Genomic DNA, 27,689 nt, shown 5'->3' on the forward strand with positions numbered 1-27,689 from the left:
TTTTTCTTGGCTTACATCATCCCCCCCCCCCGGCTGCTCTGTTTTTATTTTGTTATTTAAATGTATTACTGCACTTGAATCATATGTGAAGTAGACATCTAAGTAAATTTTTATTTGCGGGGTCTTTTTTTGTGTTGTTGTCAATGAGCGTTCACTATACAGAAGAGTTTGTTTCCCTTTGACCGTTCTGATAAAGTGTGTGCTTAAACAGAAAGAATCATCTTGTTGTGGTTTCCAAATGTTGCAGGTGGAATTGGAGGTCACATTGCCGGGAGAAGGGAAGGACAGAATATTTAAGGTGGCAATAAAATGGATGTCAGGTGTGAGTCTGCAGGCTTTACATGATGCTCTCTCTGGTCGTCTTCCAAGTGTTCCTTTTGAAACAATTCAGGCGCTGGATGTAGTAATGAGGCACTTGCCTTCCATGAGGTAAGGGAAATGTTAATATAGGTCCTCAGGGAAGTTTTATTTTTATTTTTATTTTTATTTTTTTACAAAAACCAAAATTAAAAAAGAAAAAATTAAAAAATCACTCTTTCAAATATCGTACCACTCTTTAACTTATTTTCATGACTTCCTCACACCTCCCTTTTTTGTATTCCATTTACAAATTTGTTCAGCAAATTCATACCCTCTTATTTTACCCTTAATTATTTTTCCTCACATATTGTAACTTCTAATCATATTGCTAGAACCACTTCGTTTCATTCCAACATCATTCACATTCAAAAATTTTGCAATGTTTCTGTAAATAAATTTTAAATTTCTTCCAGTCTTCTTCCACCGACTCTTCTCCCTGGTCTCGGATTCAGGGAAGTTTTAGTGCTGGAGCTAAACAAAATCGCGCTTGGGAATTTTGCATCTACACCAACAACGTCTTGATGTGCGCTCTAGTGCACGCACACTTTACTATTTGTGTGAATGGAAGAGGCAGGTGTGCATGCAAAACTCCTGCAAATTGAAAGCTGCTCATCAACTGGAATTAAAGGGAACTTCTGAAGGCAGATGTTGAGATGAGGACAAAAGATTCAGGGATTTAGGACTGGCAGCTGTTTACCCCTCTTTCTCTCTTTTTCTGTTTTTGCTGCACCCTTCCTTTCTCCCATTTGTCCATGCCTTTCTTTTTTCAACCATAATGCTTTTTATTGTTGCATAAAAATAAATCCAAAGATGTCCCAAAGATGGTTACAGGGATTCTAATGAGATCCCATGGACCTTGCCAGATACTGGCGTAGCTTGCATATCATATTAGACACAGTTTAAAACAAACTGGATTAATGTGAGTGAGCAGCATAAGTGGTGTGCTAGGGCATGCTGCTTAAAAGCCTCTGTGATGCTCCTCACCCACGTGGTCCTGCTACTGTGGCTCAGATGAAACAAGCCAGTGTCTGCATTTTTATGTTGCCCGAACATGGTCTTGTGACTTGTTTCTCTCCAAACGCACAAGTGGGAACTAAGGTTTGTTCTTGGCTTACTGTTCACAGCACGGGGTGGGGGCTGAAGGGACAAATCATGACCCCAGCCTTGGATGACATTGAATGCTTATTTGGTTTGTGGTGTGCCGGCAGCAGAACTGGGGAGGAGCCCCGCCTAAGCTTTTGAGCAGCAGGTGACAGCATAGATAGCTTTTAAACCATGGTTTAACATGCCGTGCACATAGGGCCATTGAACATTATTTACCAACAATATTTTTCAGTGGCCCAATGTGCACGGCACGTGAAGCCCTAGTTTCACCCTAGTGTAGTTGGACCAGCAATGTGTTTGAAATAATACAGCTCCCCCCTCGCTCCATTCCCCCCCCCCCCGCTGAATAATATATTCACTTTCTCTTGTAGGTACACTCCTGTGGGACGGTCCTTTTTTACTGCATCAGAAGGGTGCTCTAATCCCTTGGGTGGCGGCAGAGAAGTTTGGTTTGGATTCCATCAGTCCGTCAGGCCTTCACTGTGGAAAATGATGCTTAACATTGATGGTATGTTTTGTGTCACTTCACCATTTGCATTTGTTTACGTTGTCTGTAAGTGCTTTTTAGTCAGGTTTCTTAGATCTGTAAGATTTGTGTGTCATTCATTTCCTGTATTTTCCCTTTTGATTTTTAGTATCTGCAACAGCATTTTACAAGGCACAACCTGTAATTGAGTTCGTATGTGAAGTTTTGGATTTCAAAAGTATTGAAGAACAACAGAAACCTCTGACAGATTCCCAAAGGGTTAAGTTTACCAAAGAAATTAAAGGTAAGAAAGTTGAAAGAAACAAACATGATTGTCTGTGTGGAACAAATATTGAGAGTTTCAGAAGGCTACCTTATAGTAAATTGTCTCCAATCGTGCAGTAGAATGTGGTTGATTGTTAATGAATTGGTCATTCAGTTTGAAAGGAATTTAAACAAGGGCTGTAAGGAGATCAACATTCTTGCTGTCGACCAAACTGGTTTTGATTGATGCATATTTTAAATGGACTTGATTTTCCCCAAGATTTGTAATTCCTGTGGGCTTTTGCATGTATGAATGTTATGACCCAGTTGTATAAAAGCATATTCAGTTTTCACTCCTGCTTAAGCATGTGTGGAGGGCTTGTTTTGAAACATTCTTAAGGCACAACAGCTGGGCTCCTTCCCTGCTGGCAGGCAGCAAAAGGAGAGTGCCCCAGGTGGTGTCCAAATGTGGTCATTGCTTGGTTGGTGCCTGGTGGTGTGGATTGGGGCCTACTTAAAGTGCCAGGTGCTAAATTTTGTTCAGCTTACATTAACCCAAGTCACTTGGAAATAAGGTAATCATATTGTTAAAATGTAGTTAATGTTTATTTAATAAAGTCTCCTGAAATGCAGGCTTTGGTTTTTTAAAAAAGGTATTTCAAATGGAACCATTTCCCCTATTAATTTTCAAATATGTACTAGTAAATTTTCTAGGAAACAAAACTGAGTTCTTATGCTCCTAAATCATTAGGTCTGAAGGTGGAAATCACTCACTGCGGGCAAATGAAGAGAAAATACCGAGTATGCAATGTTACCAGACGACCAGCAAGTCACCAAACGTAATATTTGCTTTTTGATTTTTTTGCAATTACTTAAGAATTGTTACTTCCTCTGTACTTATTTGATGCAGCACCTTCTTTCGTGCTCATGGACTATAAACCTTCCATGAATATATGACAAGATTGAGAACTTGAAGAAGTTACTTTGAGTTGGTGACATCCCTTGTTAAATATTGCCTCTTCTAATGCCAGAAAAAGCAGCTTCCTTGAGGCTTTGCATGTCCCTTTTGTTCCAGACCCTTCTAGGCTGATTTAATTTTGCTCCTTCAGGTTTTATTCAGATGTTGGAAGCTTGTATAAATCTTCTTTCAGATATTCAGTGAAAAACATGGTAGGAGCTTCAATTATGACTGTTATTCAAAGAAGCCAAATACATTATCTGGGTAGTGTTTTCTGATTTAAGGATAATTATAACTGCTGTGATTTATCTTCAAAGGGTGATTGAAACTCTATTAGAAACATAACGTGGTTTGACTGTAGCCAGTGAACGTAGAAACAGTGAAAGTGCCTTTTGTGGCTTCGTGTAGGCACTTAGTCTCTGGCAGCTGGAAAAGGCAACACGTTTATGTACTATGATTATATAGTGTCTGGGGGCTGATGTGAGCCCCTGTAAAGTTGCATTGTGGGACAGTTTGTGAAATCACTAACTTGCATTTCCCTCCTCACATTTGACTTTCCGTAGATTCCCGCTTCAGCAGGAGAGTGGACAGACCGTTGAATGCACTGTAGCTCAATATTTTAAAGATAGGCACAAGCTGGTTTTACGATACCCTCATCTTCCATGTTTACAAGTTGGACAGGAGCAGAAACACACATATCTCCCTCTAGAGGCAAGTCATTGCTTTTCTGTGTATGAGGGTCGGCCTTACTCTATATTTCTAACTGGTCCCCCGTCCCCCATTGTTGGAAGTAGTTTAGTTGAAAGGTTGATATGTTTTTATTTATTTAAAGTATGTTAACCTTGCTCTTTAACCAAAGAAGACTGAATTGGGAGGAAGGAGGAAATATCTAAGCTCACATACAAGTTCTTAGTTACAAGTTCTTTAATGGCCAGCTGGAGTAGAAAAGCTGTTTCCTATTGGCTGCCATCTCCCTCCATATTAGGGGGGAATAAAACCAATGCCAAAAGTGCTTATAGAGCCTATTCAGTGGAAAGTTGCTTCCTTTATCCAGATCAGCTCTGATCTTATGGCATTGGCCAAGTGAAGGGGTGGCTCGATGGGGATATTGGGCGTGCAGTGGCTTCTCATTACCTCAAATGACCTGGTGTAATGCATGTTTGTAAACACCTAGAAGATAATGGGACTCTGTTATGCCTTTTGGGGATTGCTTCACATGAAGGCACAATGTATGTTTTGGGGTTGTTTGTTTAGATCTGATTTATCTGAGGCCCAATCAAATGCTTGTTGGTACTGCCAAAGATTAGTAGCTTTGAACTTGACCAGTTCCTTTAATGGGATATCACTCGAATTCCAATGTAATAACAGTTTCTAACATCCTCATATCACTATCTATCTTGTTAGTTTTAAGGTTCCATAAGATTCTTTGCTATTTTACAGAGTAGTATGCCTGTTCCCCTGGATATTAAAAAAACCCCAACTAATTTGTGTTTGGTCTTTGTACAGGTATGCAACATAGTGGCAGGACAGAGGTGTATAAAGAAGCTGACAGACAATCAAACTTCCACTATGATAAGAGCAACTGCTAGATCAGCACCTGACCGTCAAGAAGAGATTAGTAAACTGGTGAGTCCTCTTCCTCTGTCCCTGGAATTGGTTTATAGCTTGACCATATAACATTGGTACTGAAAGAACTTCATTGGCTCCCAGGACGTTTCTGAGCACAATTCAGAGTGTTGGTGCTGATCTTTAAAGCCCTAAATGGCCTCAGCTCAGTACAGTGGTACCTCAGGTTACAGACGCTTCAGGTTACAGACGCTTCAGGTTACAGACTCCGCTAACCAGAAATAGTACCTCGGGTTAAGAACTTTGCTCCAGGATGAGAACAGAAATCGCACGGCCGCAGCGCAGCAGCAGCAGCAGTGGGAGACCCCATTAGCTAAAGTTATACCTCAGGTTAAGAACAGTTTCAGGTTAAGAACGGACCTCCAGAACACATTAAGTTCTTAACCTGAGCTATCACTGTATACCTGAAGGAGCGTCTCCACCCCCATCGTCCAGCCCGGACACTGAAGTCCAGCTCTGAGGGCCTTCTGGCGGTTCCCTCACTGCGAGAAGTGAGGTTACAGGGAACCAGGCAGAGGACCTTTTCAGTAGTGGTGCCCGCCCTATGGAACGCCTTCCCACCAGATGTCAAGGAAATAAACAATTATCTGACTTTTAGAAGACATCTGAAGGCAGCCCTGTTTAGGGAAGTTTTTAATGCTTGATGTTTTATTGTGTTTTTAATAATATAATATAATATAATATAATATAATATATTAATATGATGATAATAATAATAATAATAATAATTGTATAATGGTGTGCAAAAAAGAAAAAGGCATTCTGGTCTTGCCATAAATCATCTATTTTTGGTTCATTTACTAAACATAACACTGCCTCCCAGGTTTGGACTTTCAAAGAGCTTGATAACTTTTTAGTATGGAATATGGTAGAAAAGTGGAGCAGTGTAAGAGGGGCTGAAGGCCAGGGAACAATAAGTGACGAAAAGCAGCAAGTATTCATATAACATTGTCCTTCAGTCTCAGTTCTCAGAAACTGCTCATTCCCACTCTGTTTTCTGAGCCATATCCAGACAAATTCGATGTTTTGTATTGTATTTTAATGAAGGATTTGTCTCATCATTGGTTTATCTTTCGTTTCTAGATGCGAAGTGCAAGTTTTAATACTGACCCTTTTGTTCGTGAATTTGGAATAATGGTGAAAGATGAAATGACGGATGTGACTGGGCGGGTCCTACAGCCTCCTTCAATTCTCTATGGAGGCAGGGTATGTAAACCAAGATCCTGTGGGATCTGCAGTGATCACCCCCCCCCCCCCCGGTTTGTATGTAAAGACATTGAATAATGGTTAGTGCTGTACTTTGCCACAGTTTCAGATTTTACTGTGTGTGGCTTTCAGACGCTGCTGTGTGAATACTCTGAGTATCTACAGGAGGGTGGGTTACTCTCTTGTCCCCCTATTTCTTCCCAGTGGAGAGGTTTCAGTGCGGGGAATCTTTTGCACATACTTTTCTCTTGGAGTTGTTCCAGTGATACTGTAGACGATCTTGCAGTCTCAAATGCTGCCCTCTAGCATTTGGCCAAGAAAAATATGCATTGTCAATAGATGCAGTTACCCTGACAGTCTTTTCCACTGATGTTACCAATATAGCTCGTGGATGATTGTACATGTAGTTTGTTGTGTGCAGGGAAAAGGATACAGAGATCGGAAGTCATGGTTTATTCTGGGTCTGGGATGCATTTACTCCTGGCCAAGGGGGAGACTGATCAAGATGCCTTGGTGTACTGTGGAAGACTTTCTTTTTTAATGGTCTCCCCAGAATGTAGAGGCTTGCTATTTTAATACTGAGGTATTTAAAGCCATTGCAGCACAGAGCTATTTCGTGCAGTAAACCACTCACTACTATGTTTTCTCTCTCTTTCTAGAACAAAGCAATAGCTACACCAGTTCAAGGGGTTTGGGATATGAGGAACAAACAGTTTCACACTGGAATTGAAATCAAGGTCTGGGCAATTGCTTGCTTTGCTCCACAGCGCCAGTGCACTGAAGTACACCTTAAGTAAGTTTGTTAGGGATCGAAGTCGTGTTCAGGTAGTGATTTTGAACGTGTTCTCATAGCTTCTGAAAGTATTAAGCATGTCATTACTTTTCTGAACATAACAGCAGAACTATGCACTCCTCCAGAAATGTGAGAAATACAACTAATACAATTGAAGTATTGGGGAGCAGATATCTCTTACAAATAAATACAGTGGTACCTCGGGTTACAGACGCTTCAGGTTACAGACTCTGCTAACCCAGAAATAGTGCCTCGGGTTAAGAACTTTGCTTCAGGATGAGAACAGAAATCGTGTGGCGGTGGCACAACTGCAGCGGGAGGCCTCATTAGCTAAAGTGGTACCTCAGGTTAAGAACAGTTTCAGGTTAAGAACGGACCTCCAGAACGAATTAAGTTATTCACCTGAGGTACCACTGTATTCACTTACTTATTGGCAACTAAAAAATTGTCCAGTAGCACCTTAGAGATCAACTAAATTTGTTCTGGGTATAAGCTTTCATGTGCATGCACACTTCTTCAGATACGTATTAGAAATGTTGCATACTTTTAAGGCTAGACGGTTGCATTTGGCTAGTGTGAAATGGGAACTGCAAAAATGTAAAGACCGCACCTAGGCACCATAATTTGGAAATGACTTCTACTGACTTTAGGGCTATTACTTCCAAGCATTTATGCATAGAATTGCAGCCTTAAAGTGTTTGGACATGAATTTGTCCCTTGCTTCTGAAACTGTAAGGTTCCATGTACATTGGTAAATAAATACTAGTTTTATTCATAAACCACTCCAAATTTACTACTGATAATAAACTGTCAGGAGAGTTTTGATCCCTGAAACCTGAAGTGTGCACTCGTATTTGGGAATATAGACACTGCTTATTTCCTTGGAGTGTATGTGCAGCTGCTTGCATGTAGGAGTGTAGCTGTTTTGCGAGGGAAAGGAATTGGCATGAATCTGCTTGGCAGCAGTATATAGGCCTGAGTGTTTAGAGGATTCCCCAAGGATGGAAATAGAAGAGTTCTATAATCAGAAATATGGAAATTGCAGACACTCAAGTGTCACTCAAGCCAACGAGGCTATATTGGTTTTAATGAGTGTCAAGTGCAGGTTCCTTTCCTTTAAATGTGTGCCTTGATCCATTTTTATTCTTAGGTCCTTCACAGAACAACTGAGGAAGATATCACGAGATGCAGGAATGCCCATCCAGGGTCAGCCCTGTTTCTGTAAATATGCCCAGGGAGCAGATAGCGTGGAACCAATGTTCCGACATCTAAAAAACACTTACGCCGGATTGCAGCTGGTAGTAGTCATTCTGCCAGGAAAAACTCCAGTTTATGGTCAGTATACAGGGGTTACATTTGACTTACCTATTTACATTTATTTAACTTTTATTGCCTTGGCATTTCACAGTGTTCTAGATGTTTCTGTACAGATTTCCTTTAATGCAACAGCATACTGTTCCCAGAGGAACTGCCTGATGTAGTTCTCTAGTGTGCAGTGCAATGCTGACTGTTTGGCTTTGCACTTTTTTTCTGAAGTAGTATGATAAGCACCAGGGGAAGAAAGCTTTGTGTTTATCTTGGCTGTGAGTCCTGGAAGAGCTGCTCCCTGTCTTGCAGGCCATTTCACACCTGGCCGGGGAAGGTGGGGCCCTGGCTGACTCCAGCTTCAGTAATTGAGGCTGCTAAACAGACTCTTGAACTGAGGAATTAGGGGATTTTTTAAAATGGGTTTTTGTTGCTGCTGTTGTTGATATTAATCTTTATATTTAGATCATCTTATGATTAAGTCATGTGGAAATGGTTCAGTTTGGTTGTGTGCTTTTTGATGTGCTTGTTGTTTATGACTAATTTTTGTTACCTTTGTATGTACTTTTTTCATGTGGTAAGCTGCCTTGAGCATGGATTTAAGTCTGGAAAGGCGGCATACAAATAATTTTGTATGTGTGTGTGGTATTTCACTTCTGTGTGTATGCTGCTGAGCAGTCTTTTTGTCAAGATCACCTAAGCATCAGAAGCCCGTTCTATAAAGGTTGTCAGAGACCTGCCTAATCATTATTTTGAAAGGTGAATAACAGCAATAGGCATACATGCTCATTAGTGTACAATAATTCTTTGAAAGGAAAGGAAACCCTCAGCATTATTTTAATCACATCCCATTTCATAGACTAATATATGTTATTTTACACATACCCCTTTTCCACAGAAAGCTGATAACATGGTGCATTTTACGGTTATATACAAGGCTTGTTTGTTTATTATAAGTGTTTATATACTATCCCAGGTTGGCTTGCAAAAGAGAGAGAGAGAGAGAGAGAGAGAGAGAGAGAAACGCAGCAAAACTGGTGAAATAACAAAGACAGTACATCTTAAAGCAGCATCTGTAAAGCAATAAGATAGGGAAAATAAAGATGTCTTTACCTGGTGTTGAAATATAATGATCGTAAACTCTAGGTGAGTCTCTTTGGGGCGATCATCCAGAATTGGAACACCATCATTACTGAGAAGCCCACCCCCACCCCAAGACACCCCCCCCCCACTTGCATCAGATGACAGGGACATCTGTAGAAAACACTCTGGTCTTCCTGATTTTAATGTATGGTTATTTTCATATCGAGAGATAGTCTGATAATCTTCTGTGCCAGAGTGACTTGACTGGATCTCTCTTTCACTTGGCAGCTGAGGTGAAGCGTGTTGGTGATACTGTGCTCGGCATGGCCACACAGTGTGTGCAGATGAAAAATGTGCAGAGAACGACGCCACAGACACTTTCCAATCTGTGCTTAAAGATCAATGTCAAACTGGGAGGAGTAAATAACATTTTACTGCCTCAGGGAAGGTAAGGGGTTTCCTGTCTGTAAACAATTGAGTAAGTAGACAGTTTATAAATGTGCACATCCATTGCATCCTAATGTTCTGAGAAATAGCTATATTCAGTGCAGCATAGTTTTTTTGTCCTGTAGGACTGCTTTTAAAAAAAGTTTATTTCCATGGCTAGATTTTAATTAACATATTATAGTGAGAACTAAAAACCTGGAATCTGATACACATAATGCTTGATTAATTCTGTAGCTGGAGGAGAGAGAGAGAGAGAGAGAGAGAGAGAGAGTGCGCGCAAAATGAAAGTTGCCTTGTTCATTGAATCCTGATGGCCAGGATAAAACAAATGAAAAATAATACATAGTTTAGACTTGAAAGAAATTTGCATCTTGTTGCATTGTGCTTGAGGGATTGCTAAGAGTTGCATTTATGATAAACATGCTAGGGTTGGGTGCGTCTCAAGCTGAAATAGTGGGATGGGGGGAGTAAAAAAACCCAAAACTGGGCACACATCTTTAGAGGCTGCAAAAATAAGTCCTGCCTGTATTAAGCATATATATCTGGTAATGCCCCAAAGAGTGACTAAATGGGAAATGCCATTTTAAAGTCTGTTTGTTTTCCACTAATTAAGAGAAACATGCATTTGTGAACCAAAGTATAAGTCCCTTTCGTAAAGATAAGCAATCTTTTCTCCTTTGCCAAGTTTAAAATGGGGAGCAGCTATTGAATAACAGGTCCATCAATGTTGTGTGTGTGTGTAAAGGGTGTACATTGCATCCACATGTATTATTGGCATGTCTACAAATTTTGGTTGGCCTCAGTAGTTGCCCCACCCCAAATTGAGGAAAGGGCAGGTCTTGCCCTTGACATCATGCTGCATTCCAGAGGCACTTGGAAGCAGTCCAAATTCTTGCCACTTTGGAGTGCCTTTAGAAGCTTAGCGCAAAGCCATTTCCCATTCTGCCTCTTTGGTAATGCCACTGTGGAACAAGAAAAGGTGGAAACAAAACAAATTCCTTCCAGTAGCACCTTAAAGACCAACTAAGTCAGTTCTTGGTATGAGCTTTCGTGTGCATGCACACTTCTTCAGATACCAAGTGTGCATGCACACGAAAGCTCATACCAAGAACTGACTTAGTTGGTCTTTAAGGTGCTACTGGAAGGAATTTGTTTTGTTTTGACTATGGCAGACCAACACGGCTACCTATCTGTAACAAGAAAAGGTGGGTTAACCATACTGACTGTTAACTTACTATGTGACTCTTTGGTATCATTTTTTTTTTTTATTTATTATCTAGGCCTCCAGTATTTCAGCAACCTGTAATTTTCCTGGGTGCAGATGTCACTCATCCACCAGCTGGAGATGGGAAAAAACCATCCATTGCTGCTGTGAGTAAACTGTGTATTGGTCACATCAAACATATCCTACCCCTGCCCCCCCCCCCCGTACATACAGTGTTTTTCAGTAGTTGCATTAGCAAGGGACCAAAACACTGTGGTGCCATCTTCTCTGTCCGGTCGGGGGCAGGTTTTTTTGAAGGTTTCATCTCGGAGCTGAAACAAGACCCCTTCTTTCCCATGCATTTGTAGTGAGTGGCTGTAGACTCTGGGTCTGTTCCCTTCTGCTAGTTTAATCCTATTTAGACGAGGTTTCTGTTTGCAAGCCAGGAAGTGAGAAATGGAGAATAATGACAGCAGTAGTCAATGCTTAGTCTGCTCCTGGTCCATTGTTCCTTCACTGAAAGGGAGCCCAAGCAGGACTCACAAATGTGTCTTTTTTCTTGCCCCATGCAAATGATTCAGGTGAAGATGCAAGGTGAGACAATAATGCCTTGAGGTTCAATATCACATCCCTTGCTTGGTTACAGTGGGTTCTTTAAAACTGGATGTAAATTAGTGGCTTGCCCTCAAAGCCGAGTTAAGGATGTGACAGGCTTGTTGGGCTGGTACATGTACCTACTTCACGAAGACCCCTTAAATATCATATCACTCTGCATTCAATGTGTCATAGTATTACAGTTGCCTAAGTCTCCAAATTCTGGTATTTTTTTTAAAAGGGAGAAAGAGAGATCTGCTTTCTCCATACCTGTTGACACTATTAAGCTTGGTGTAGTGGTTAAGAGCGGTGAACTCGTAATCTGGTGAACTGGGTTCGATTCCCCGCTCCTCCACATGCAGCTGCTGGGTGACCTTGGGCCAGTCACACTTCTCTGAAGTCTCTCAGCCTCACTCACCTCACAGAGTGTTTGTTGTGGGGGAGGAAGGGAAAGGATAATGTTAGCCACTTTGACACTCCTTAGGGTAGTGATAAAGCTGGATATCAAATCCAAACTCTTCTCTTCAGGATAGTTGCAGAGCCTCTGTTTCTTCTAGGCATGGAAGGAATAGAAAACCCCAGTCTGCATGGTTTTTTTTGGAAGAGGGGTGGGGAACCATGCTGCTGGACAAACATCTGCCTCCCTCCTTGTAAGGAGAGGGTGGTAACTACGCAGGATAGCCTAGCAGACTGATTGGAAGTTTACTTCAGTAAAATGCCTCTTTTAGAACGATTAAAGATCTTGGAATACTTGCTTGGAAAAGGGATATGAGGTAACTCCTGTTTCTACCCCATATTCTTAAATGAACCAGCTCAAAACAACTCTCTTGTTCTCTAACAGGTTGTAGGTAGTATGGATGCCCACCCTAATCGATACTGTGCCACTGTGAGAGTCCAGCAGCACCGCCAAGAGATCATCCAAGACTTGGCTGCCATGGTCAGGGAGCTGCTCATTCAGTTCTACAAATCAACCCGATTCAAACCAACTCGGATTATTTTCTACAGAGATGGTGTTTCTGAGGGGCAATTCCAACAGGTTATCTTCCCCCCACATACGCTTTTGATATTTACATTTTGCTGTGTACTTTGTATAGCATTGTTTTAGGAAGGGTTGCATAGATGGCTTTTGTTGATGCATGGTTATTTCTTACATTTGTATTTCCACCCTTCTTTGAAGGACTTTGAGGGTAGCTCCTTCCCCTCACAAGAACTTTGTGAGGTAGATTAGGCTGAGCAAGTGTGGCAGGTCCAAGGCTGTTGTCCAACACTCCATCAAAATGGTGGTATCGTGTTGTGCTCTGAAGAAGAGGCAGAAGTCCCCATCCATAATGTTGCCTGGTGTGAGCTGATAGAAGAGCCCTCTCCCTTTTATTCTGCAGAAGACAACATGAGTCTCTCACTGCTTGTTTCTTCTCCTCTCTGGCAAGAGCCAGAGACTCGGGAAAGGGGGGAGGGGCTTAGTGCAGACCACAGATAATGGCTGACCACTGAGCCAAGGAATGTTGATCCCAGACACACCTGTTTGTAAGAATAAAAGTCACCGAGTGCCCCAGCACAAAAATCTTGAAATTATAATAGGATCAGTCCTTAACAGAGCTATTTGAATACGTAAAACCTGCAACTTGTGTTCATTCAGCTTTACATGTATGGCTATTTTAAAAAATAATAAAAAGAAGAAAAAGGGGTTGAGAAGGTGTGGGGTTCCAGGAAAACCATTCCCACCCACCATTGAATCCGATGGGTTTTGCCTATTTTGGCTTTAGCCACAATCCCCAGAATTTTACCCCCTCGTAAGTTGTGGGTTCTTGTTGCAGCTATGATGGTATCTCTCTGGGGTTTGTATATGTATATGAAAGCTTTTTTAAAGCTGGGTTCTCAAAATTAGTTTGGGAGGGTACCCCAAACGCTTGTATAATGCTGCAATTGGACAGAAAGGGGCTGGGGGAATTTGCAAAAGAGAAGGGTGCAGGCAAGGTCTGTGGCCCTCGCTCTCTATCCTTAAACCTTTCATTTCAGTGTTGTCTGAACCTTAGATTTAAAAGTCTATATGTTGCTGATTAACAGCACTGGAAAATGTGGTGTTTGCCAAACGCCGCAGCATGCCTGGACCTATACAGGTTTTTATTATAATGTTGATCTTCTTCCAAGTTCTCAACAATCTTGTTTAATCTCATTAAGTGAAGAATGTAGGATAGGTCTTAAGATCACCTGTTCTGCTGCAGGGGAAATACCTGAAGCAAGCTCTGAAAATGTAAACAGTCAGATTTTTTTAAAAAAATGCATTTTCCTACTAGTGTCTATATGTTTGTGACATTTCAGAATGTTAGATTTCCTGCACCCCCCCTTTTATTCCTGTAGGTCCTCCATCATGAATTGCTGGCTATCAGAGAAGCATGTATTAAGCTAGAAAAAGACTACCAGCCTGGAATCACATTCATTGTTGTGCAGAAAAGGCATCACACCAGACTCTTCTGTACAGACAAAAATGAAAGGGTGGGTATCACATTTTGTAAAGAGGCGGACAATAAGCAACAGCCTGCGGGTGTTGAAATAAGTAGCCCAGCCCCATCTAGCAGAAGCCGATCGTAAAAGAGAAACAGTCATCAACCATTTATACTGTAGCATCTAAACAACCTTTTAAGCAAATGCACATTTGCTTGCTCCTCTATTGCAGCTTCATAGTACAGACGAGAAGAAACAAAAGCTTAAGTCTCATTATTTTTTGTTTGCACAGGTCGGGAAAAGTGGAAACATTCCAGCAGGTACAACAGTGGACACAAAAATCACCCACCCTTCAGAGTTTGACTTCTATCTGTGTAGTCATGCTGGTATTCAGGTATATTCTTAATGTGTCATCTCATTCTGTGGACCAATTGTGTTATGACTATTTTGTCTCCTGTGCGTTTTAGCTGTTTGTGTCCTAGATTTATTATTTATTCTTCCTTGTACCACATACCCTTAGTCTGGCAGCCCCTGTGCTCTGGAACTCCCTGTCTATTGATATTAGGCAGCTGCTTTCACTGTGTGCTGTTTTAGATGCTTGCGGAAAACCTCTGTTTCAGCAAGCCTGTCCAGATGCATCATTGAGTTACATTTGTTTTAAATGTTTTATTTTAAAACCATTGTTTTATGTACGTTTGTTTTTAATTGGTTTGTATATTTTAGTTATATTTCATATATAATTGAACGTGTGTACCACTTGGAGATTCTTATTTTATTTTTAGTAAGTGGTTTATAAATTTTCCAAATAAATAAATGGTATATTATATGAGAATAAATTTAAAATTATGGGAAAAAGGGGTTCATGAAATGTTTAGAAAGTATAAAAAGAAACATTTTTAAAAAAGAAATCTTGAAGGGATTCCATGTTACCATAGCAGCTGTTTTGTGATTGGTGCCTCCAGTACTCTCTCAAAATCAAAATTCCAAAATGTGCCCACTGGTCCAAAAAGCTTGCGGCAACCCCTAAACTAGCAAATCTGAATTGGTGCACACTCCAAAAGTGGGATGAACCAAGTTATCTTCACTTAATCTTTTTCTTATAGCCCAGCATGTGTCAAACCTCTTTTGAGCTTCCTCTGTCTTGGGCACCTCTCTTTGTCCAACAACAACAATAGGTTTGTACTAAGATTGGCCTGGTTTCATTTAATACTAAGCCGTGGCTTGTTTTAACAAACCACGAGTTAACCTAGAACTATCGCAAAGACGATCAAGCAAACCATGGCTTGGTTCTCCACAGCCTGGTTTGTTTTCCAGCTGCTCTTGCCTTGTGCCTTTGTAACTTGGTGATGGTCTGAGGTGAGGTGGCCAAATTCTGGTTATAAAAGTGTTCCAGGTTTGCACCTAACATGCCATAGCTAAAACAAACCAAGATTTGTTAGCCAACAACAAAGCATGGCTTTTCAGATTGTGACTTGTTGGCAATAAACAAATCATAGCTAAGCTTCTGGGCAGGGTTTGAATGAAACTCATAGGTTCCTTCAAATGAAAGGAATTATTTCATATATATCTATGTATATCTATATAGATATATTTTATATTTATTCATAGGATAGCTTACAGAAATTCAGTGTGGTGTGTTCAGTCCATTTAGGTCTTGAATGTTGAAGGAGAAAACCTCTGCTTCTTTGTGCTCTTTTCAGGGGACAAGCAGGCCATCTCATTATCACGTTCTCTGGGATGACAATCGTTTCTCTTCAGATGAGCTTCAAATCCTTACCTACCAACTGTGTCATACATATGTACGCTGTACTCGTTCTGTTTCAATCCCTGCACCAGCATACTATGCACACCTGGTTGCCTTCAGAGCCAGGTATCATCTGGTGGATAAAGAACATGATAGGTGAGAAACTTGCTTGGGACTGATGGAAATGGGCAGAGTGCAAGTCTGTGTGTAGATTGCCCGGAGGCTGTATAATTTGCTTCTTCTAGCTCCACGGCACTTCCATGCGCTGCTCTGGTTCACCAGAAGCGGCTTAGTCATGCTGGCCACATGACCTGGAAGCTGTACACCGGCTCCCTCGGGCAATAAAGTGAGATGAGCGCTGCAACCCCGGAGTCGGCCACGACTGGACCTAATGGTCAGGGGTCCCTCTACCTTTACCTAGCTCCATGAAAGTATTTTCTAGCTCACTTTCTTGTGATGAATAATAACAATGAATCACAATTTTTATGTAGAGACATTCAAATTGTCATTCATCGTTATTAAAATGTATTCATTTATTGCTTTTCTACACACGAAGCAGTGAACAACAGATTAAATTAAAAATTAGATAAACATAAAATAAATCCAGATAAAAATCCCATCAATATAGGAAGATAATTGTATCTTCAAACAACCATGGCTAGGATAGTAGGATGGTATAGAGAATAGATAATCAAATAACAGTGCGATCCTATACATAGCTTTACAGAAGTAAGTACCAATGAGTAACTGAAACTTTTTAAAGGGGTTATATTATTGTGTGTGTATATGTGTATCTGTGCTTACATCTTTGATTTCTGGGTCCTTTCACACTCAAACCTTGTTACGGTTTTGGGATGTCTCAAGTTTAGCAGTATTCCTACAGCAGATGTACCAGACCAAGAACCATTTTGTTTTAGCATAGTGAACTGGTGCTGATTGGAGATTTTTGATTCTCTAGTTGGAGTTGCCTGTAATTTTCCCTTGCTCAGGGAAACGAGTTTGGCTTAATAATGGGCCCTAAGTGTGCTAGATTTCTTGTAGAGTGCATGCTTTTTAATTTTTAAAAGATGCTCTGATACGAACTGAATACACTGTTTAGAAACATCAGAATTGCCTTGAGTGGAAAATTATTTCAGGGTAGATAAATAAAGTGAGTTTTGTCTTTCCTCTCCCCCCTCTTATCTTCTAGTGCCGAAGGGAGTCATACATCTGGTCAGAGCAATGGCAGAGATCATCAAGCACTTGCAAAAGCCGTTCAGGTTCATCAAGATACATTGCGCACCATGTACTTCGCTTGACATGTTGCAGTGCTTTAAGTAACTCAGTTCCAAGTTGGATTCACAGGAGACCAGCTGCACTTAGACCAACAGTTGCCCCAGCTACAGCGACAGCCAGCAATGAGTGATGCATCATAATTTTATTAGGTTTTAATTTTTAGTATTGTTTTTTTCATTTGCAAGGAAGCCTTCCGTCCGGAATTTCAGACTTGATTGCAAACTGCAGACCTGTACAAAATTGCACAGCTATTAGAAGTTTGGATTTGCCAAAATCAGAAGCTGCTTGTCAGGAAGAAAGGAACAAAAAAGAAAGAAATCAAAACCCACCTTTTGTAACTAAATCTAGAGCTGTGATCTCAGGGCTAAAAACAACACTTTTCATTTAGTTATGCCTTTCTACAGATATACTTGTTTGTAACTAATCTGAAAATACCCAATTAAGATCAGGCTTAATGGGTTGGTGAAAAACCTATGAATTTTGCTTTTATTCCTGAAAAGAAAATGAAGTGCTAATTCGGTGCCATTTAAATCCTCAGTCATTTTGGATGCATTCACAAATGGTTTAGTATTGAGATGCAAAAGGGGAGAATCTTGGTTTGCCCCTTGCTGTCTTCTAGATGAACAGTCTGTGGGGGTCTATGGGCAAAAAAGTATTTTTTGAAGTTCTTGAATGTCTCTCATTGTGCTGTTTTAAGTTTTTCGTAGAATGAATAATGGAATTATTTCAGGAAGAAAAAGGAGTTTATTATACATTTTATTAGGTCCATTGAAAGATTAGCAAAGCGTGCCATTAAAAATGTATTTTTTTTTCCTTAGAAAAAAAATCCATTTTGATTACTAATCATGGAGTTTGTCCTATAGGACTGTGACACTTAATTTTCCAAAGCTTTTCTAAAGAATACGGGTCTGTGGTGATACAGTACAATCTTTTTCACTGTTGTGTTTGAATTAATGTAAAAATTATATATGTTCACAGTATTAACATGATAGACTAGATGCTATTTATTTTTATTTACTAAGGAGTGATCAGCTCAACTTACTTCTGTTAACATATCATAAATTCAGGAATGCTTTGGATTTGAGATGAGAAGTTTATCATGGGGACACTAGTGATTTGGGCTGGAATTCACCAACCGTAGCTTTTGCAAGTTCTCTATTCATTTCAACAGGCCTTGTGTGTGGTGCTTTACCCACATCTCTTTGAAATGAATAGAGGAGAGGCTGTAGCAATGCTTGGTGTATTGCACCTTTCAAAAGCAGGAATATGCAACTGACTAAACAAGGCAGGGTTGAGAGATTTACCTGGTGTATATATCGTTTTATTTAGCTTATATTTGGAAGGGCTTGCTGAGCTCATCCAGCTCAGTAGATCTAACACTCAGTGGTTTAGGCATGAAGGAACAGTTCTTGATTCATTCAAGCACAAAAAAATTACTTTCCTGTTCGATCATCTGAGACAGAGAAGTGAAAGGAAAGAGATCTGGTGTGTACTTGGGCAGTGAAGTGTCAACTGTTTTGCGAAACATGAATAGAAAGAGGTGGGGGAGGTTTGCCATTCTCTTTGGAGGAGCATTAATTCAAGCAGAGACCTACTTAAAATAAAAGCTTCTGTACATTTGCACAAGATTCATATAGGTGACTAACGACAAATACCATTGCACTAATGATGGCAACAGGAACACTACTAAGATACTGTCGAAGAAAGCCCAGGAAATTTCCCTCCTAATCTGACCTTGCTGGAGTTTACAAAAAGAAAGAAAAGAGCTAAACACATCAAGTCAGTGTTAAGTACTTTTTATGCTTGTAAAACCATCTTAAGATTCATTCGGATTTGTTTTTTCTCTCTCTTCTGAACAGCAGAACAGCTGTTTTGCAAGATTTGTTCCCATTTCTCTATTCAAGAAGTGGGGGAAATGGGATCAGGCTGTGCTAAGGTTGTTACGGTATTATAGAACTGATAGTTGATGCCTGGGCAACAGAGTGCTCAATTTTTGTTGTTGTTGCCTATTAAATTTTAGGAATCTAATTTATGCTGTACATCAGTTAAAGTCTGCACCTAGTAAGCAGTGCCTCATAATGCCAAACAGATCTGCTGGAACAACAGACAGGCTTTTGAGGCATGAGTATGTCATGGTTTCTTTTGTTTAAAGTGTGTGTGTGTTAAAATTCTGGACACTGCAGTTCCAGCAGCTTGATTGTTTCAAGAAAAACAGGACCCAGTCAGGGGCTCTGTCATTCTGCTGTGAAAAGCAGATTGCAACATCTCCTCCTTGAATTTAAAGCATCTTACCTTTTTCTTCCTGGATTTGTTGCACTTTCCAGCTTGCGTTAGGGAAGCGATTGAAATGTGAATGAGATATTTGGGGTTCACCACTGTTCAGTTGGTGAACGAGCTGGTTCTAAAAGCTAATCTAAGCTAGTTCTGTCCTAGGCTGGCACATAAGGTGGCAGTAATTCATTATTTCCTTGTTTCTCTGTCATCTTGAAGCTACATCAGGCAGAAAGAGGTGGGCCAAGATGGCAGAATTTTCCTTGTCTTCCTATCCAGAACTGGGTGGTCAAGTCAATGCAAAGAGCTCTTTCCCACAGCTGCTGTTAACTAGCAACAAGCTAAAATAGTAGCGGCTATCTTCTAGGTGCTAGCTGGCAGTCACTTAGTTCTTTTTATTTCTTCCATTTCCATTATCTTCATTGAATCAGCACTCTCAGACTGCAGACGCATGTCCACAATTGTTGCCTGGGCTTGTGTAGACCCTTCTCCAAAGAATTAATGTTGTCACTGGCATGTGCAGCAATTTCATGTGAGTATCTACCTGTGTAGAAGGAATATGGTCGTTTTCTGAAAGTTAGATATCATTGTGTGGCAGAAAGGATAAATGCATGTTGTTTTCTTTCTTTTAATATTGTATACTGTATTATTTTTTTTAAAGGCTTTTTTCCTTTCATGGTGAACTAGTGTCTAGCAAGATTCAGCATCGGGGGGAGGGGTTGTAAAGCTCGTTTTTGAACAATTGACAATGCACTTTGAAAATATAGGGCACTCTGATTATGCACAGGAACTGCTTTTTATAATATATGCATAAACCAAAACTCCAATTTGAAACAAAGAATACATCTTTCTACACAGCTGTTTACTACAATGACTCTTGAAAGCACAGCAATATCTCAGGTGAATGATTTCATACACTTTTATCCAAAATATTCTCCATGAGAACAAAGGAGAATAGTTTACAAAAAAACTGAGGGGAGTCCAGGGTTGTGTCATATACCTGGAAGTGCTTTTAAATTTTATCTACTTATTGTTGGAATCAATTTGTAATAAAACTGGTTCTGTTAGGAATTTGGCTTCTTTTTCTCCTTTTTTAAAAAGTTGTTCCCTTTTCACAAGCAGAGAAAACTGGGTCTGATTGACCTCCATAATTGTTTTTTTAAAATGGCATTAGCACTCAGTTGTAGCCAAACAGGCGTTTCAGAGTTGCATTGCCTGTAAATGCTGCAGTCCTTTCTCAAACTTCACCTGTAAGGATTAGACTCTGCTGGATGTGTATCTGTGCTAGGGATGGGGAACATATAGCAATCTGGATGTTGTCGTAATACAGTTCCCATCAGACCCAGCTAGCTGGACAATGGTTGGGGAGGACGGGAGTTGTGGCCCTTCAGATGTTGTTGGACTGCAGGTTCCCCCTCACTTCTCTTATCTGTGCTATTGCCTGTTTGATGCTTATAAATTCCTGTAACGTCTCAAAAAAGAAGAACAAGGGGCTGACATCTCAGCCCTAGCAAAACCAGTTGCTTTGCTGTCAATTTCATGTTGCCAAGTAAGGAACCTCCTATCGTGGGAAGATTTGAGGGGTGGTAGAAACACCCTATAGAATTCAAGTGTGCAAGTTTTCTATTTTTATTTGCTTTTGTTTGCTTTACAATTTTAGCAGTATTGGGATGTAAAAAAAGAAGAAAGCAGCAACCAATGGAATTGCTTCTGTTTCAGAGCGCAAACCAATGAACCAGCAATGATAACTGAAGCCATTTTATCTGAAAAAGCAAAACACACTATAATTGGTCTCTTGTGCCTTTTAAAAATATGCATTCTTGATGCAGAGAACATGGATGCCTTCTGGAGCATATGAGGATTGGCATTGTTGCCCCTTGCTTGCTCAGAGGTTGTCGGCCGGAGATAAATGACAACAGGAGTGAGAGACAGAGCCAGCCATGGCCAGATCTCCTCCCCACACCACATTTTGGAGTTGTTACTGACGTTAGATCATGTATTGGGCCCAGCCAAGTTCTTTGCCTCTCCTCCTCAGCTTTGGGTCTTGAGCACAGGCGCAACCAAGCCCCTGCCTAGCTTTCATTACTGTTCTGGTGCTGACTTGATTGGGATATGCAGCACATTTGAAGCTGTGTTGTTGACTGACTTTTATTATAACAATGGCTAGAGCACTGGAATAATTCACATCTAAAAACTTGCCAAGGGGTGTGTGTGTGTTGCTAGTCTTGACTTGTAAGGACATCTTGTGTGGCTGCGTGTGGCAACTTCAAGTTGAGCTGTGATGGGTTTGTTCAGGGGAGATGGGAATTCTCACAACACCCTCTCTCCTGTTCCTCCTCAGCTTTGCACATGCTGGAGATTACCTGTGTTATTTGAGTTGCTTCTGCCTGTACCTAAAATTCAGATAACATGTAGCAGTCAGGTAGGTAAAAAAGATTGCATAAGTTAGGAGGAGCCAGCGTAGTTAGTGCCTTCTGCGTGTTGTTGAACTCCAGCTCCCAGCTAGTATAACCAGGAGCTTGAGATGATGGGAGCTCAACAACATCTGAAGCATCATGTAGACTGTTGGGCTATGGTAGCATCTTAATAGCTCCAATTTCTTGGAGATAGTTCTATGAGTCTTCACTCTTTCTGATCTAGGTTGTTGGATATGGGATTGGGTTGCCTACCAACCTGACATATATATATATTTGTCTAAGGCCGCCACCCACGGAGCTGAAAAACAGTTATCGAGAACCGGTGGGATTGGAAGTATCCAGTTATATGCAAGCACACAATAGGAGCGCCAGGCCTTATCTCTTGAAGTCAGTGTCGTCTCTCCCCACCCCCTTGAGAAATGAACTAGATCTTAGCAATGCTTCATAGTCCCATGTCCCATATTCAGTTCTGCGGTATAGTTGGAATCTGCCTTATTACCAGTTCAGACGGATCAGTAGTCCATGTAGCTCATTGTCACCGAGTCTGGAACAGGTCTTCAGGGTCTCAGGTCTTTCACATCACCTGTGACCACTGACACTTTGGGACGAGATTTTGGTCCTTCGCTTTAGGGGTTGTAGGTAGAAATCTTGCCACATGTGATATAACCCAGAGAACAACTCCTGTGACATTACTTAAGCCATAAGGTCTTTCTGCCTAAGGAAAAGAATGTAAACGTTGTCACTTGTAGGTAGCAGTAGTAGATTAAAGTTATGTGTTACAATTCGTTTCTCCAAAAGCAGTTATTTTTGTTTGGTAGCTTTGTTCATTTCGAAATGGCACTGGCTAAGATCCATGCATATGAGACCATGCATTATATCTTTCTTTTGCATTTGTAGTCACTGACAATTTGCTTCTAAAAGCATCCAGGCCATCATTTCTAGGAAAAACTCAAGCAGGATGTAATTGCACTGATCTTTTTTTTTTTTGATTATTATTTTTTTTTTTTACTGTAAAGGGTTTTCTGTTTGCATCTGCTGTAGCTATTGGAACAATACTGTACATAGCGTTAGGATGAGACAAGGGAGAAATTGTCACATTCATTGTTGTATTTCTAGAGTGAGTGTCTGATTTTACAGTATTAAGAGAGGAACATAAAGGCTCATATTTAGTTTCTGCATTTTATCCATTTGTATGTAGCCAACAAATCCTTGAAGGACAGTTTGCTAAATTTGCTTTATATATCTTAGTGAAGTTTTGTCTGCTTTCACTCCATAGCTTCATTTTTTTTGTCCCTTTCCAAAATGCACTTTGCTTGCAAAATATGTACACCCCCCCCCCCGGATTTTATGCACTGGTATAATCAGTTATACATAGCTCTCTGCCCTGCAGTTTTATCACTGCCTTTTTTGACCAGTCGGCCATGCTGTCTGGTTACAAAAAATGCAGATCGGGAGATGTGCCAAGAAAAATGACGGGTGGAGAACCTCAGCACCTGATTCGTTTGGCTGCTCTAACGTGGCTTTGGGCTCAGCCAAACTGTTGCAGCGGCTATGTGAAACCATTGGACAGAGGGCAAAACGTGGGCTTGGGCTTCATTCTGTGCCATAGGGCTGCTTACCTGATGGAGCTTTTCTCACTCAACCTTGTATGAATTCTCCATACTAATTAAACGGGCAGCCCAAATGGATAGCTTGTGATTTGTGAATTGATCTTTCTGTAGCCACTTATTCTTTGGGCTGCAAATGTACCTGTTAGTAATTGGCTCTGACTTCTGTTGAACTACCCTTTGGCACGCTCAAAGCAGACAGAGAAGCCCCTGCCCTGTTTGTGAAGTTATTTCAGCCCTCCCACCCCATGTTAAGCCTGTTCATTTGGCCTGCTGTGTACCTGACTCCACCCTACTTAAATGTCGCTTCTTTCCATGATGATCCCTGAAGTATTGTCATAGAATTAAAACGGCATGGCCAGATTGCAGCAGAGGACTCTTCAACTAGTAAGCTGGTACAGTTTAAAGACTACCTCCTTCATACTTTGAAAGAGATTAGAATATATCCTGTCCCCCCCCTTTTTTTTTGAGATGTGATTTAACATTACTGAGAGTAGCCAAAATTCACCAAAGGACCTGAGTCGCTATGAACTTACTGGCTTCTAATCCGAGAAGCCAAGTGCCATACGGGTTCTTATAGCATCCTTTATCAGAGCAAGCGGTCTGGATAGAACCCACAGGATGCTGCCTACTTTGCAAAGAAGAAAGTTGTTGTTTTTAATGAATTTAACATGGCTTGAAGAATTGCAGTGATATCATGGACGGGTCCACTTTTACCCTGTATTTGCAACCCCCCCCCCAACTGTTGTTTCCAATAAGAAATGTTTGAATGCCTTAGGTGTAGGAGCATGGTTGTGCATGGGATGTTTGGCCAGGATCTAAAAAGCTACCCCCTAGGGACTTGGGCATGTACTTCCTCCCTTTAAATGGCAGGCCCTTATTCCATATCACAGGCTAATGATAAGATTCCCGTTTTTGCTTCAGCTGAGGTTTGCTTCTTTTGCATATGAGGGCTTGCCATTTGAAAACACAAGTCCCAAGTTCTCTCGTGCATACCAGCTATGAATCCAGATGTGCACACATATGTAAAATAATATATAAGGTCTCTTGTTTTAACAGAGGGTGACATGAAGGTGCTTTAAACTTATTTTGAACCTAGGACGACATTATGTGTTGAATATTTTTGAGATTCTATTTAGGTATTTTTTCTTCGAACTTCAAGATGCTATTTTTCCCTACACAAGTCACTAACTTATATAAACTCTAAATGTGCAAATATATATATATATTCTTGAATGTTTTATATTATGAGTGTGTTCTGTTTCACGGTATGAGAATTTGGTCACACCCAAGATCTTGAAGTGAGTGCAAATAAGGTGCTTTTATCTCAAACTAAACTGTAGAAAGCTGTCTTGTAATCATAATATTATTCTGACGAGCAAATTCATTGTGCTCATTTATACATACACATATTGTTATCAAGATTGTCACTGGATATGTCATAGGGCTGTTATCCATAACTTACTTACTTACTTGATAGTTAATGCAAGTCATCATATGTTTCATCGTTCAGGAGAGTAACAGTGCTTGTACTATTCAATAGTCATGTTCACCAGTAGTTTGCAAACAGATCTGTTCATAATTTTTCCCATCCTTTGAAGCCTGAGATCCATAGAGCTATGTGAATCCCTTGGGGATTGTCTTTGAGCAACAGACCCTGCTGTCCCGTATCACAGTTTGTGCTTGAATGTTCCCTGGAGTTTCAAAAGTGGGTTGTCACGTGGCAAAAGGAAGATGGCAGTTCAAATAGCACAATCTCAGAGCCTACTTGGGTGTGTGGAATGTAGGAAGCTACCTTAAAATGGACAGACCATTGGTCTACTTAGTTCAATATTGTCTGCCTAGGCTGATTAGCAGCAGCTCTGCAGGGTTTTCTAGCAGGAGTCCACCAATTCTATTTAGCAATGCCAGGAACTGAACCGGGGGGGGGGGGTTGCATGCAAAATGTGTGGTCAGCCACTGAGGTGTAGCCTACACCAGTGATTCTTTTGATACGGTGACTCACAACTCTGAATTTATTTGGTGTGGTGACTCCTAAATTTATTGCCACAAGCGTCCATGATATGCCAACGAAATGAAAAGTTGCAGGAGGCATTCATCATGCCAGTTAAAGGTTACTAACAATATTTATTTTGGGCTTACTTATAAAGCCTGTGTCTTGTTTGCACAGGCTTTGCGACTCTTGTGGTTCATGACCCATAGGTTGGGAAACACTGGCTTGCACACTGAAGCCTGTTTCTTTCTCTGCCCCTTCTCCACTGCCATCTGAAACTGGTGGAGTTCCTGAAGGCACCTGAGCCATCAGGAAACGGGATACTGGTGTCGATGGACCTTTAGGCTCTTACGCATGTTGCCAAACCATGGTTTTAAGGGAACCAGCATGGCATCTGTACTGACCCTGAATTACAAGAGAGGGCTTAACCTTGGGGAAGAAGGGTGCTACTGCTAAATTGCCAGAATTTGATGTTATTTGTCCATTCAACCACTTAAAGGCTGAGAGAAGTGTTCATAAGGCTTTATGACGCTGAGGGCTAGAGACTTTTAACAAGGGTTATGATTTAAGTTCCTGAAAACCTGCTGAAATCTGCTGAAGCAACCAAATTGTCAAACGGGAACTATCCTACTTTAAATACTACTTTACAATGCAACCCCCCCCCCGCCTTTCCCGTCAGCTGTTGAAAATATGGCAAAACTCCATAAGGAGCACAAGGGTGTAGTAACTTTTATCCCACATTAAGGATATCCTTAAAAGAGTGAGCTTGTTGCTTCAGATATGTGACACTTTGATTCTCAGTCTGGAAGAGAAGAACAATTTTGCTGCTGCCTCTGGAGTGAGCCTAGATATGAGAGATCTCCGAATTCACGGCAGATTTTTCTATAGAGAGTTTTAAGAACAGTGCATGCAAATAGCTGTCACCTTTCTCGGTTCTGTGAATTTCTCAAGATTACAACCAGGGAAGAAATACTTCTTGGGGAAAGAATTTGGGCCCGTTGCTCTCCTTTAAAAACAAAACGAAACAATAAAACTACCTCTGATTATGATGAGATGGCAGTATTGCGGGCACCTTTTCAGTTCTTTTTAAGCGGCAAAAGGATATGGGGAGACAGACTGCATAGTAACGTTACTTTCCTTACCTCCCATTTTCTACCAAGTCCATTGCACAAACTGTTGGTAACGCCATGCTTTCCTCAGGATGTGTGCTGACTGAAGCTTTTCCTTCTTCATTTTTCCCTGTGTGCTGCAAAAGCCACAGCTTCCTTGCTTTACACAGGGTTTTATTTTAGGTGTACTGTACATCTTGAACACCCACTTATCGTAGGGTTGGTGTTGCAGTGGGCTGTGCTCCTTTGCTGAGTGTGCCCCCGCATGGTCAACTGAGACTTGCCACTCAGTTTCTAGCAAGCGATTATTATGACCAATGGCTATTAATCCGCAATAGTAAAATAGACTGAGAGTGTTTTGCACCATGAAGGTTGGAGGTAGGAAGTTAGGATGGTCAGGGTTTATGGTGTAATCTGGTCTTAAAAAGCTTTGGCACACTTCAGATTTAACTTACATCTCCTGGGATTAATTTTAACCTGTAGTTTAGTTCAAGCAGTTGTAGTACTTTTTAAATTTACTAATGTTTCTTGGACCCAGACTTAAGTTACTTCACTGAAATCAATGGGACTTAACCCAGTATTAACTTGAGATCCAGTGTGGTGTCGTGGTTAAGAGTGCCGAACTAGGACCTGGGAGACCAGGGTTCAAATCGCCACTCGGCCATGAAGCTAACTGGGTGACCTTGGGCCAGTCACGGTCTTCTCTCAGCCTAACCTACCTCACAGGGTTGCTGTGGGGGTTAAATGTGGCGAACCAAGCACACCTCCTTGGACAAAAAGACGGGACATAAATGCAGTAATGAATAGTAATAATAACTTGGCGGTGGCACCCAAGTTCAGCAAACTTGGGTCTGGATCCTACCCGCTGAGGGAATAATTGCCTAGGAACACCATTATCGTACATATTTCATTTGCCAAGAAGGAAGAAACAAAATACATTGTTGAAAAAAACCGATTAGCTAATGAGAGAGATTAGTGAAGGGCCTTATTTCATAATGGTACTAAATAGAAATAGTTTACATCCTTTTGCTGCCTCTCTGTTGCAATGTTCCAGGCTTCCAGGATATACAGAAATATAAAATTAGCACTTGAGGAAAACTTAAAAAAATTATTTCTACCCATTAGTAATGCTGTAGAGTTTCCATTTCATTTTATATATATATTATAGAGAGTATACTTCATTCTATACATTCATCTATAAAAACTCAATGTAGGATAATTAGCATTTTATGCAGTGTATGTACCTTAAGCAGTTTTAGTTACATGCTTGCTTGATGCGATGTGGTTTCTTTAACTTAAGCCTTAACAAATGTATCAAATTTGTCCAAAATCAGAATATGCAAAAACAGTAATTTAGTAAGACTTAACTCTTTCCCATGAAGGCACAAGAGATTTTTTTTTTTTTTAAAGTTGTTCTTATC

At 40.7% G+C, this 27,689-nt stretch overlaps 1 protein-coding gene across 4 annotated transcripts in view; it reads left to right on the top strand.

Moving 5' to 3' along the window:
* AGO2 (argonaute RISC catalytic component 2) overlaps positions 1 to 27,689 on the top strand; it is a 51,357-nt gene that overhangs the window by 18,746 nt on the left and 4,922 nt on the right. For 2 of the 4 annotated variants that reach the window (XM_081874140.1, XM_081874142.1), the window contains 16 exons: positions 245 to 429; positions 1,836 to 1,972; positions 2,100 to 2,234; positions 2,946 to 3,033; positions 3,716 to 3,863; positions 4,659 to 4,778; positions 5,862 to 5,984; positions 6,644 to 6,777; positions 7,928 to 8,112; positions 9,454 to 9,613; positions 10,893 to 10,983; positions 12,252 to 12,446; positions 13,769 to 13,903; positions 14,145 to 14,246; positions 15,553 to 15,752; positions 16,786 to 25,814. In XM_081874140.1, coding sequence (XP_081730266.1) covers positions 245 to 429; positions 1,836 to 1,972; positions 2,100 to 2,234; positions 2,946 to 3,033; positions 3,716 to 3,863; positions 4,659 to 4,778; positions 5,862 to 5,984; positions 6,644 to 6,777; positions 7,928 to 8,112; positions 9,454 to 9,613; positions 10,893 to 10,983; positions 12,252 to 12,446; positions 13,769 to 13,903; positions 14,145 to 14,246; positions 15,553 to 15,752; positions 16,786 to 16,894 — 2,247 coding nt within the window. In that variant the 3' untranslated portion in view covers positions 16,895 to 25,814. Of the gene's footprint in view, positions 1 to 244; positions 430 to 1,835; positions 1,973 to 2,099; positions 2,235 to 2,945; positions 3,034 to 3,715; positions 3,864 to 4,658; positions 4,779 to 5,861; positions 5,985 to 6,643; positions 6,778 to 7,927; positions 8,113 to 9,453; positions 9,614 to 10,892; positions 10,984 to 12,251; positions 12,447 to 13,768; positions 13,904 to 14,144; positions 14,247 to 15,552; positions 15,753 to 16,785; positions 25,815 to 27,689 lie in introns of those variants that run through there. The other 2 variants (XR_014159493.1, XM_081874141.1) reach the window with 2 other exon arrangements.

Source organism: Podarcis erhardii, assembly GCF_964252035.2.
Source record: "Podarcis erhardii genome assembly, chromosome: 8".
Taxonomy (NCBI): Eukaryota; Metazoa; Chordata; class Lepidosauria; order Squamata; family Lacertidae; genus Podarcis; species Podarcis erhardii.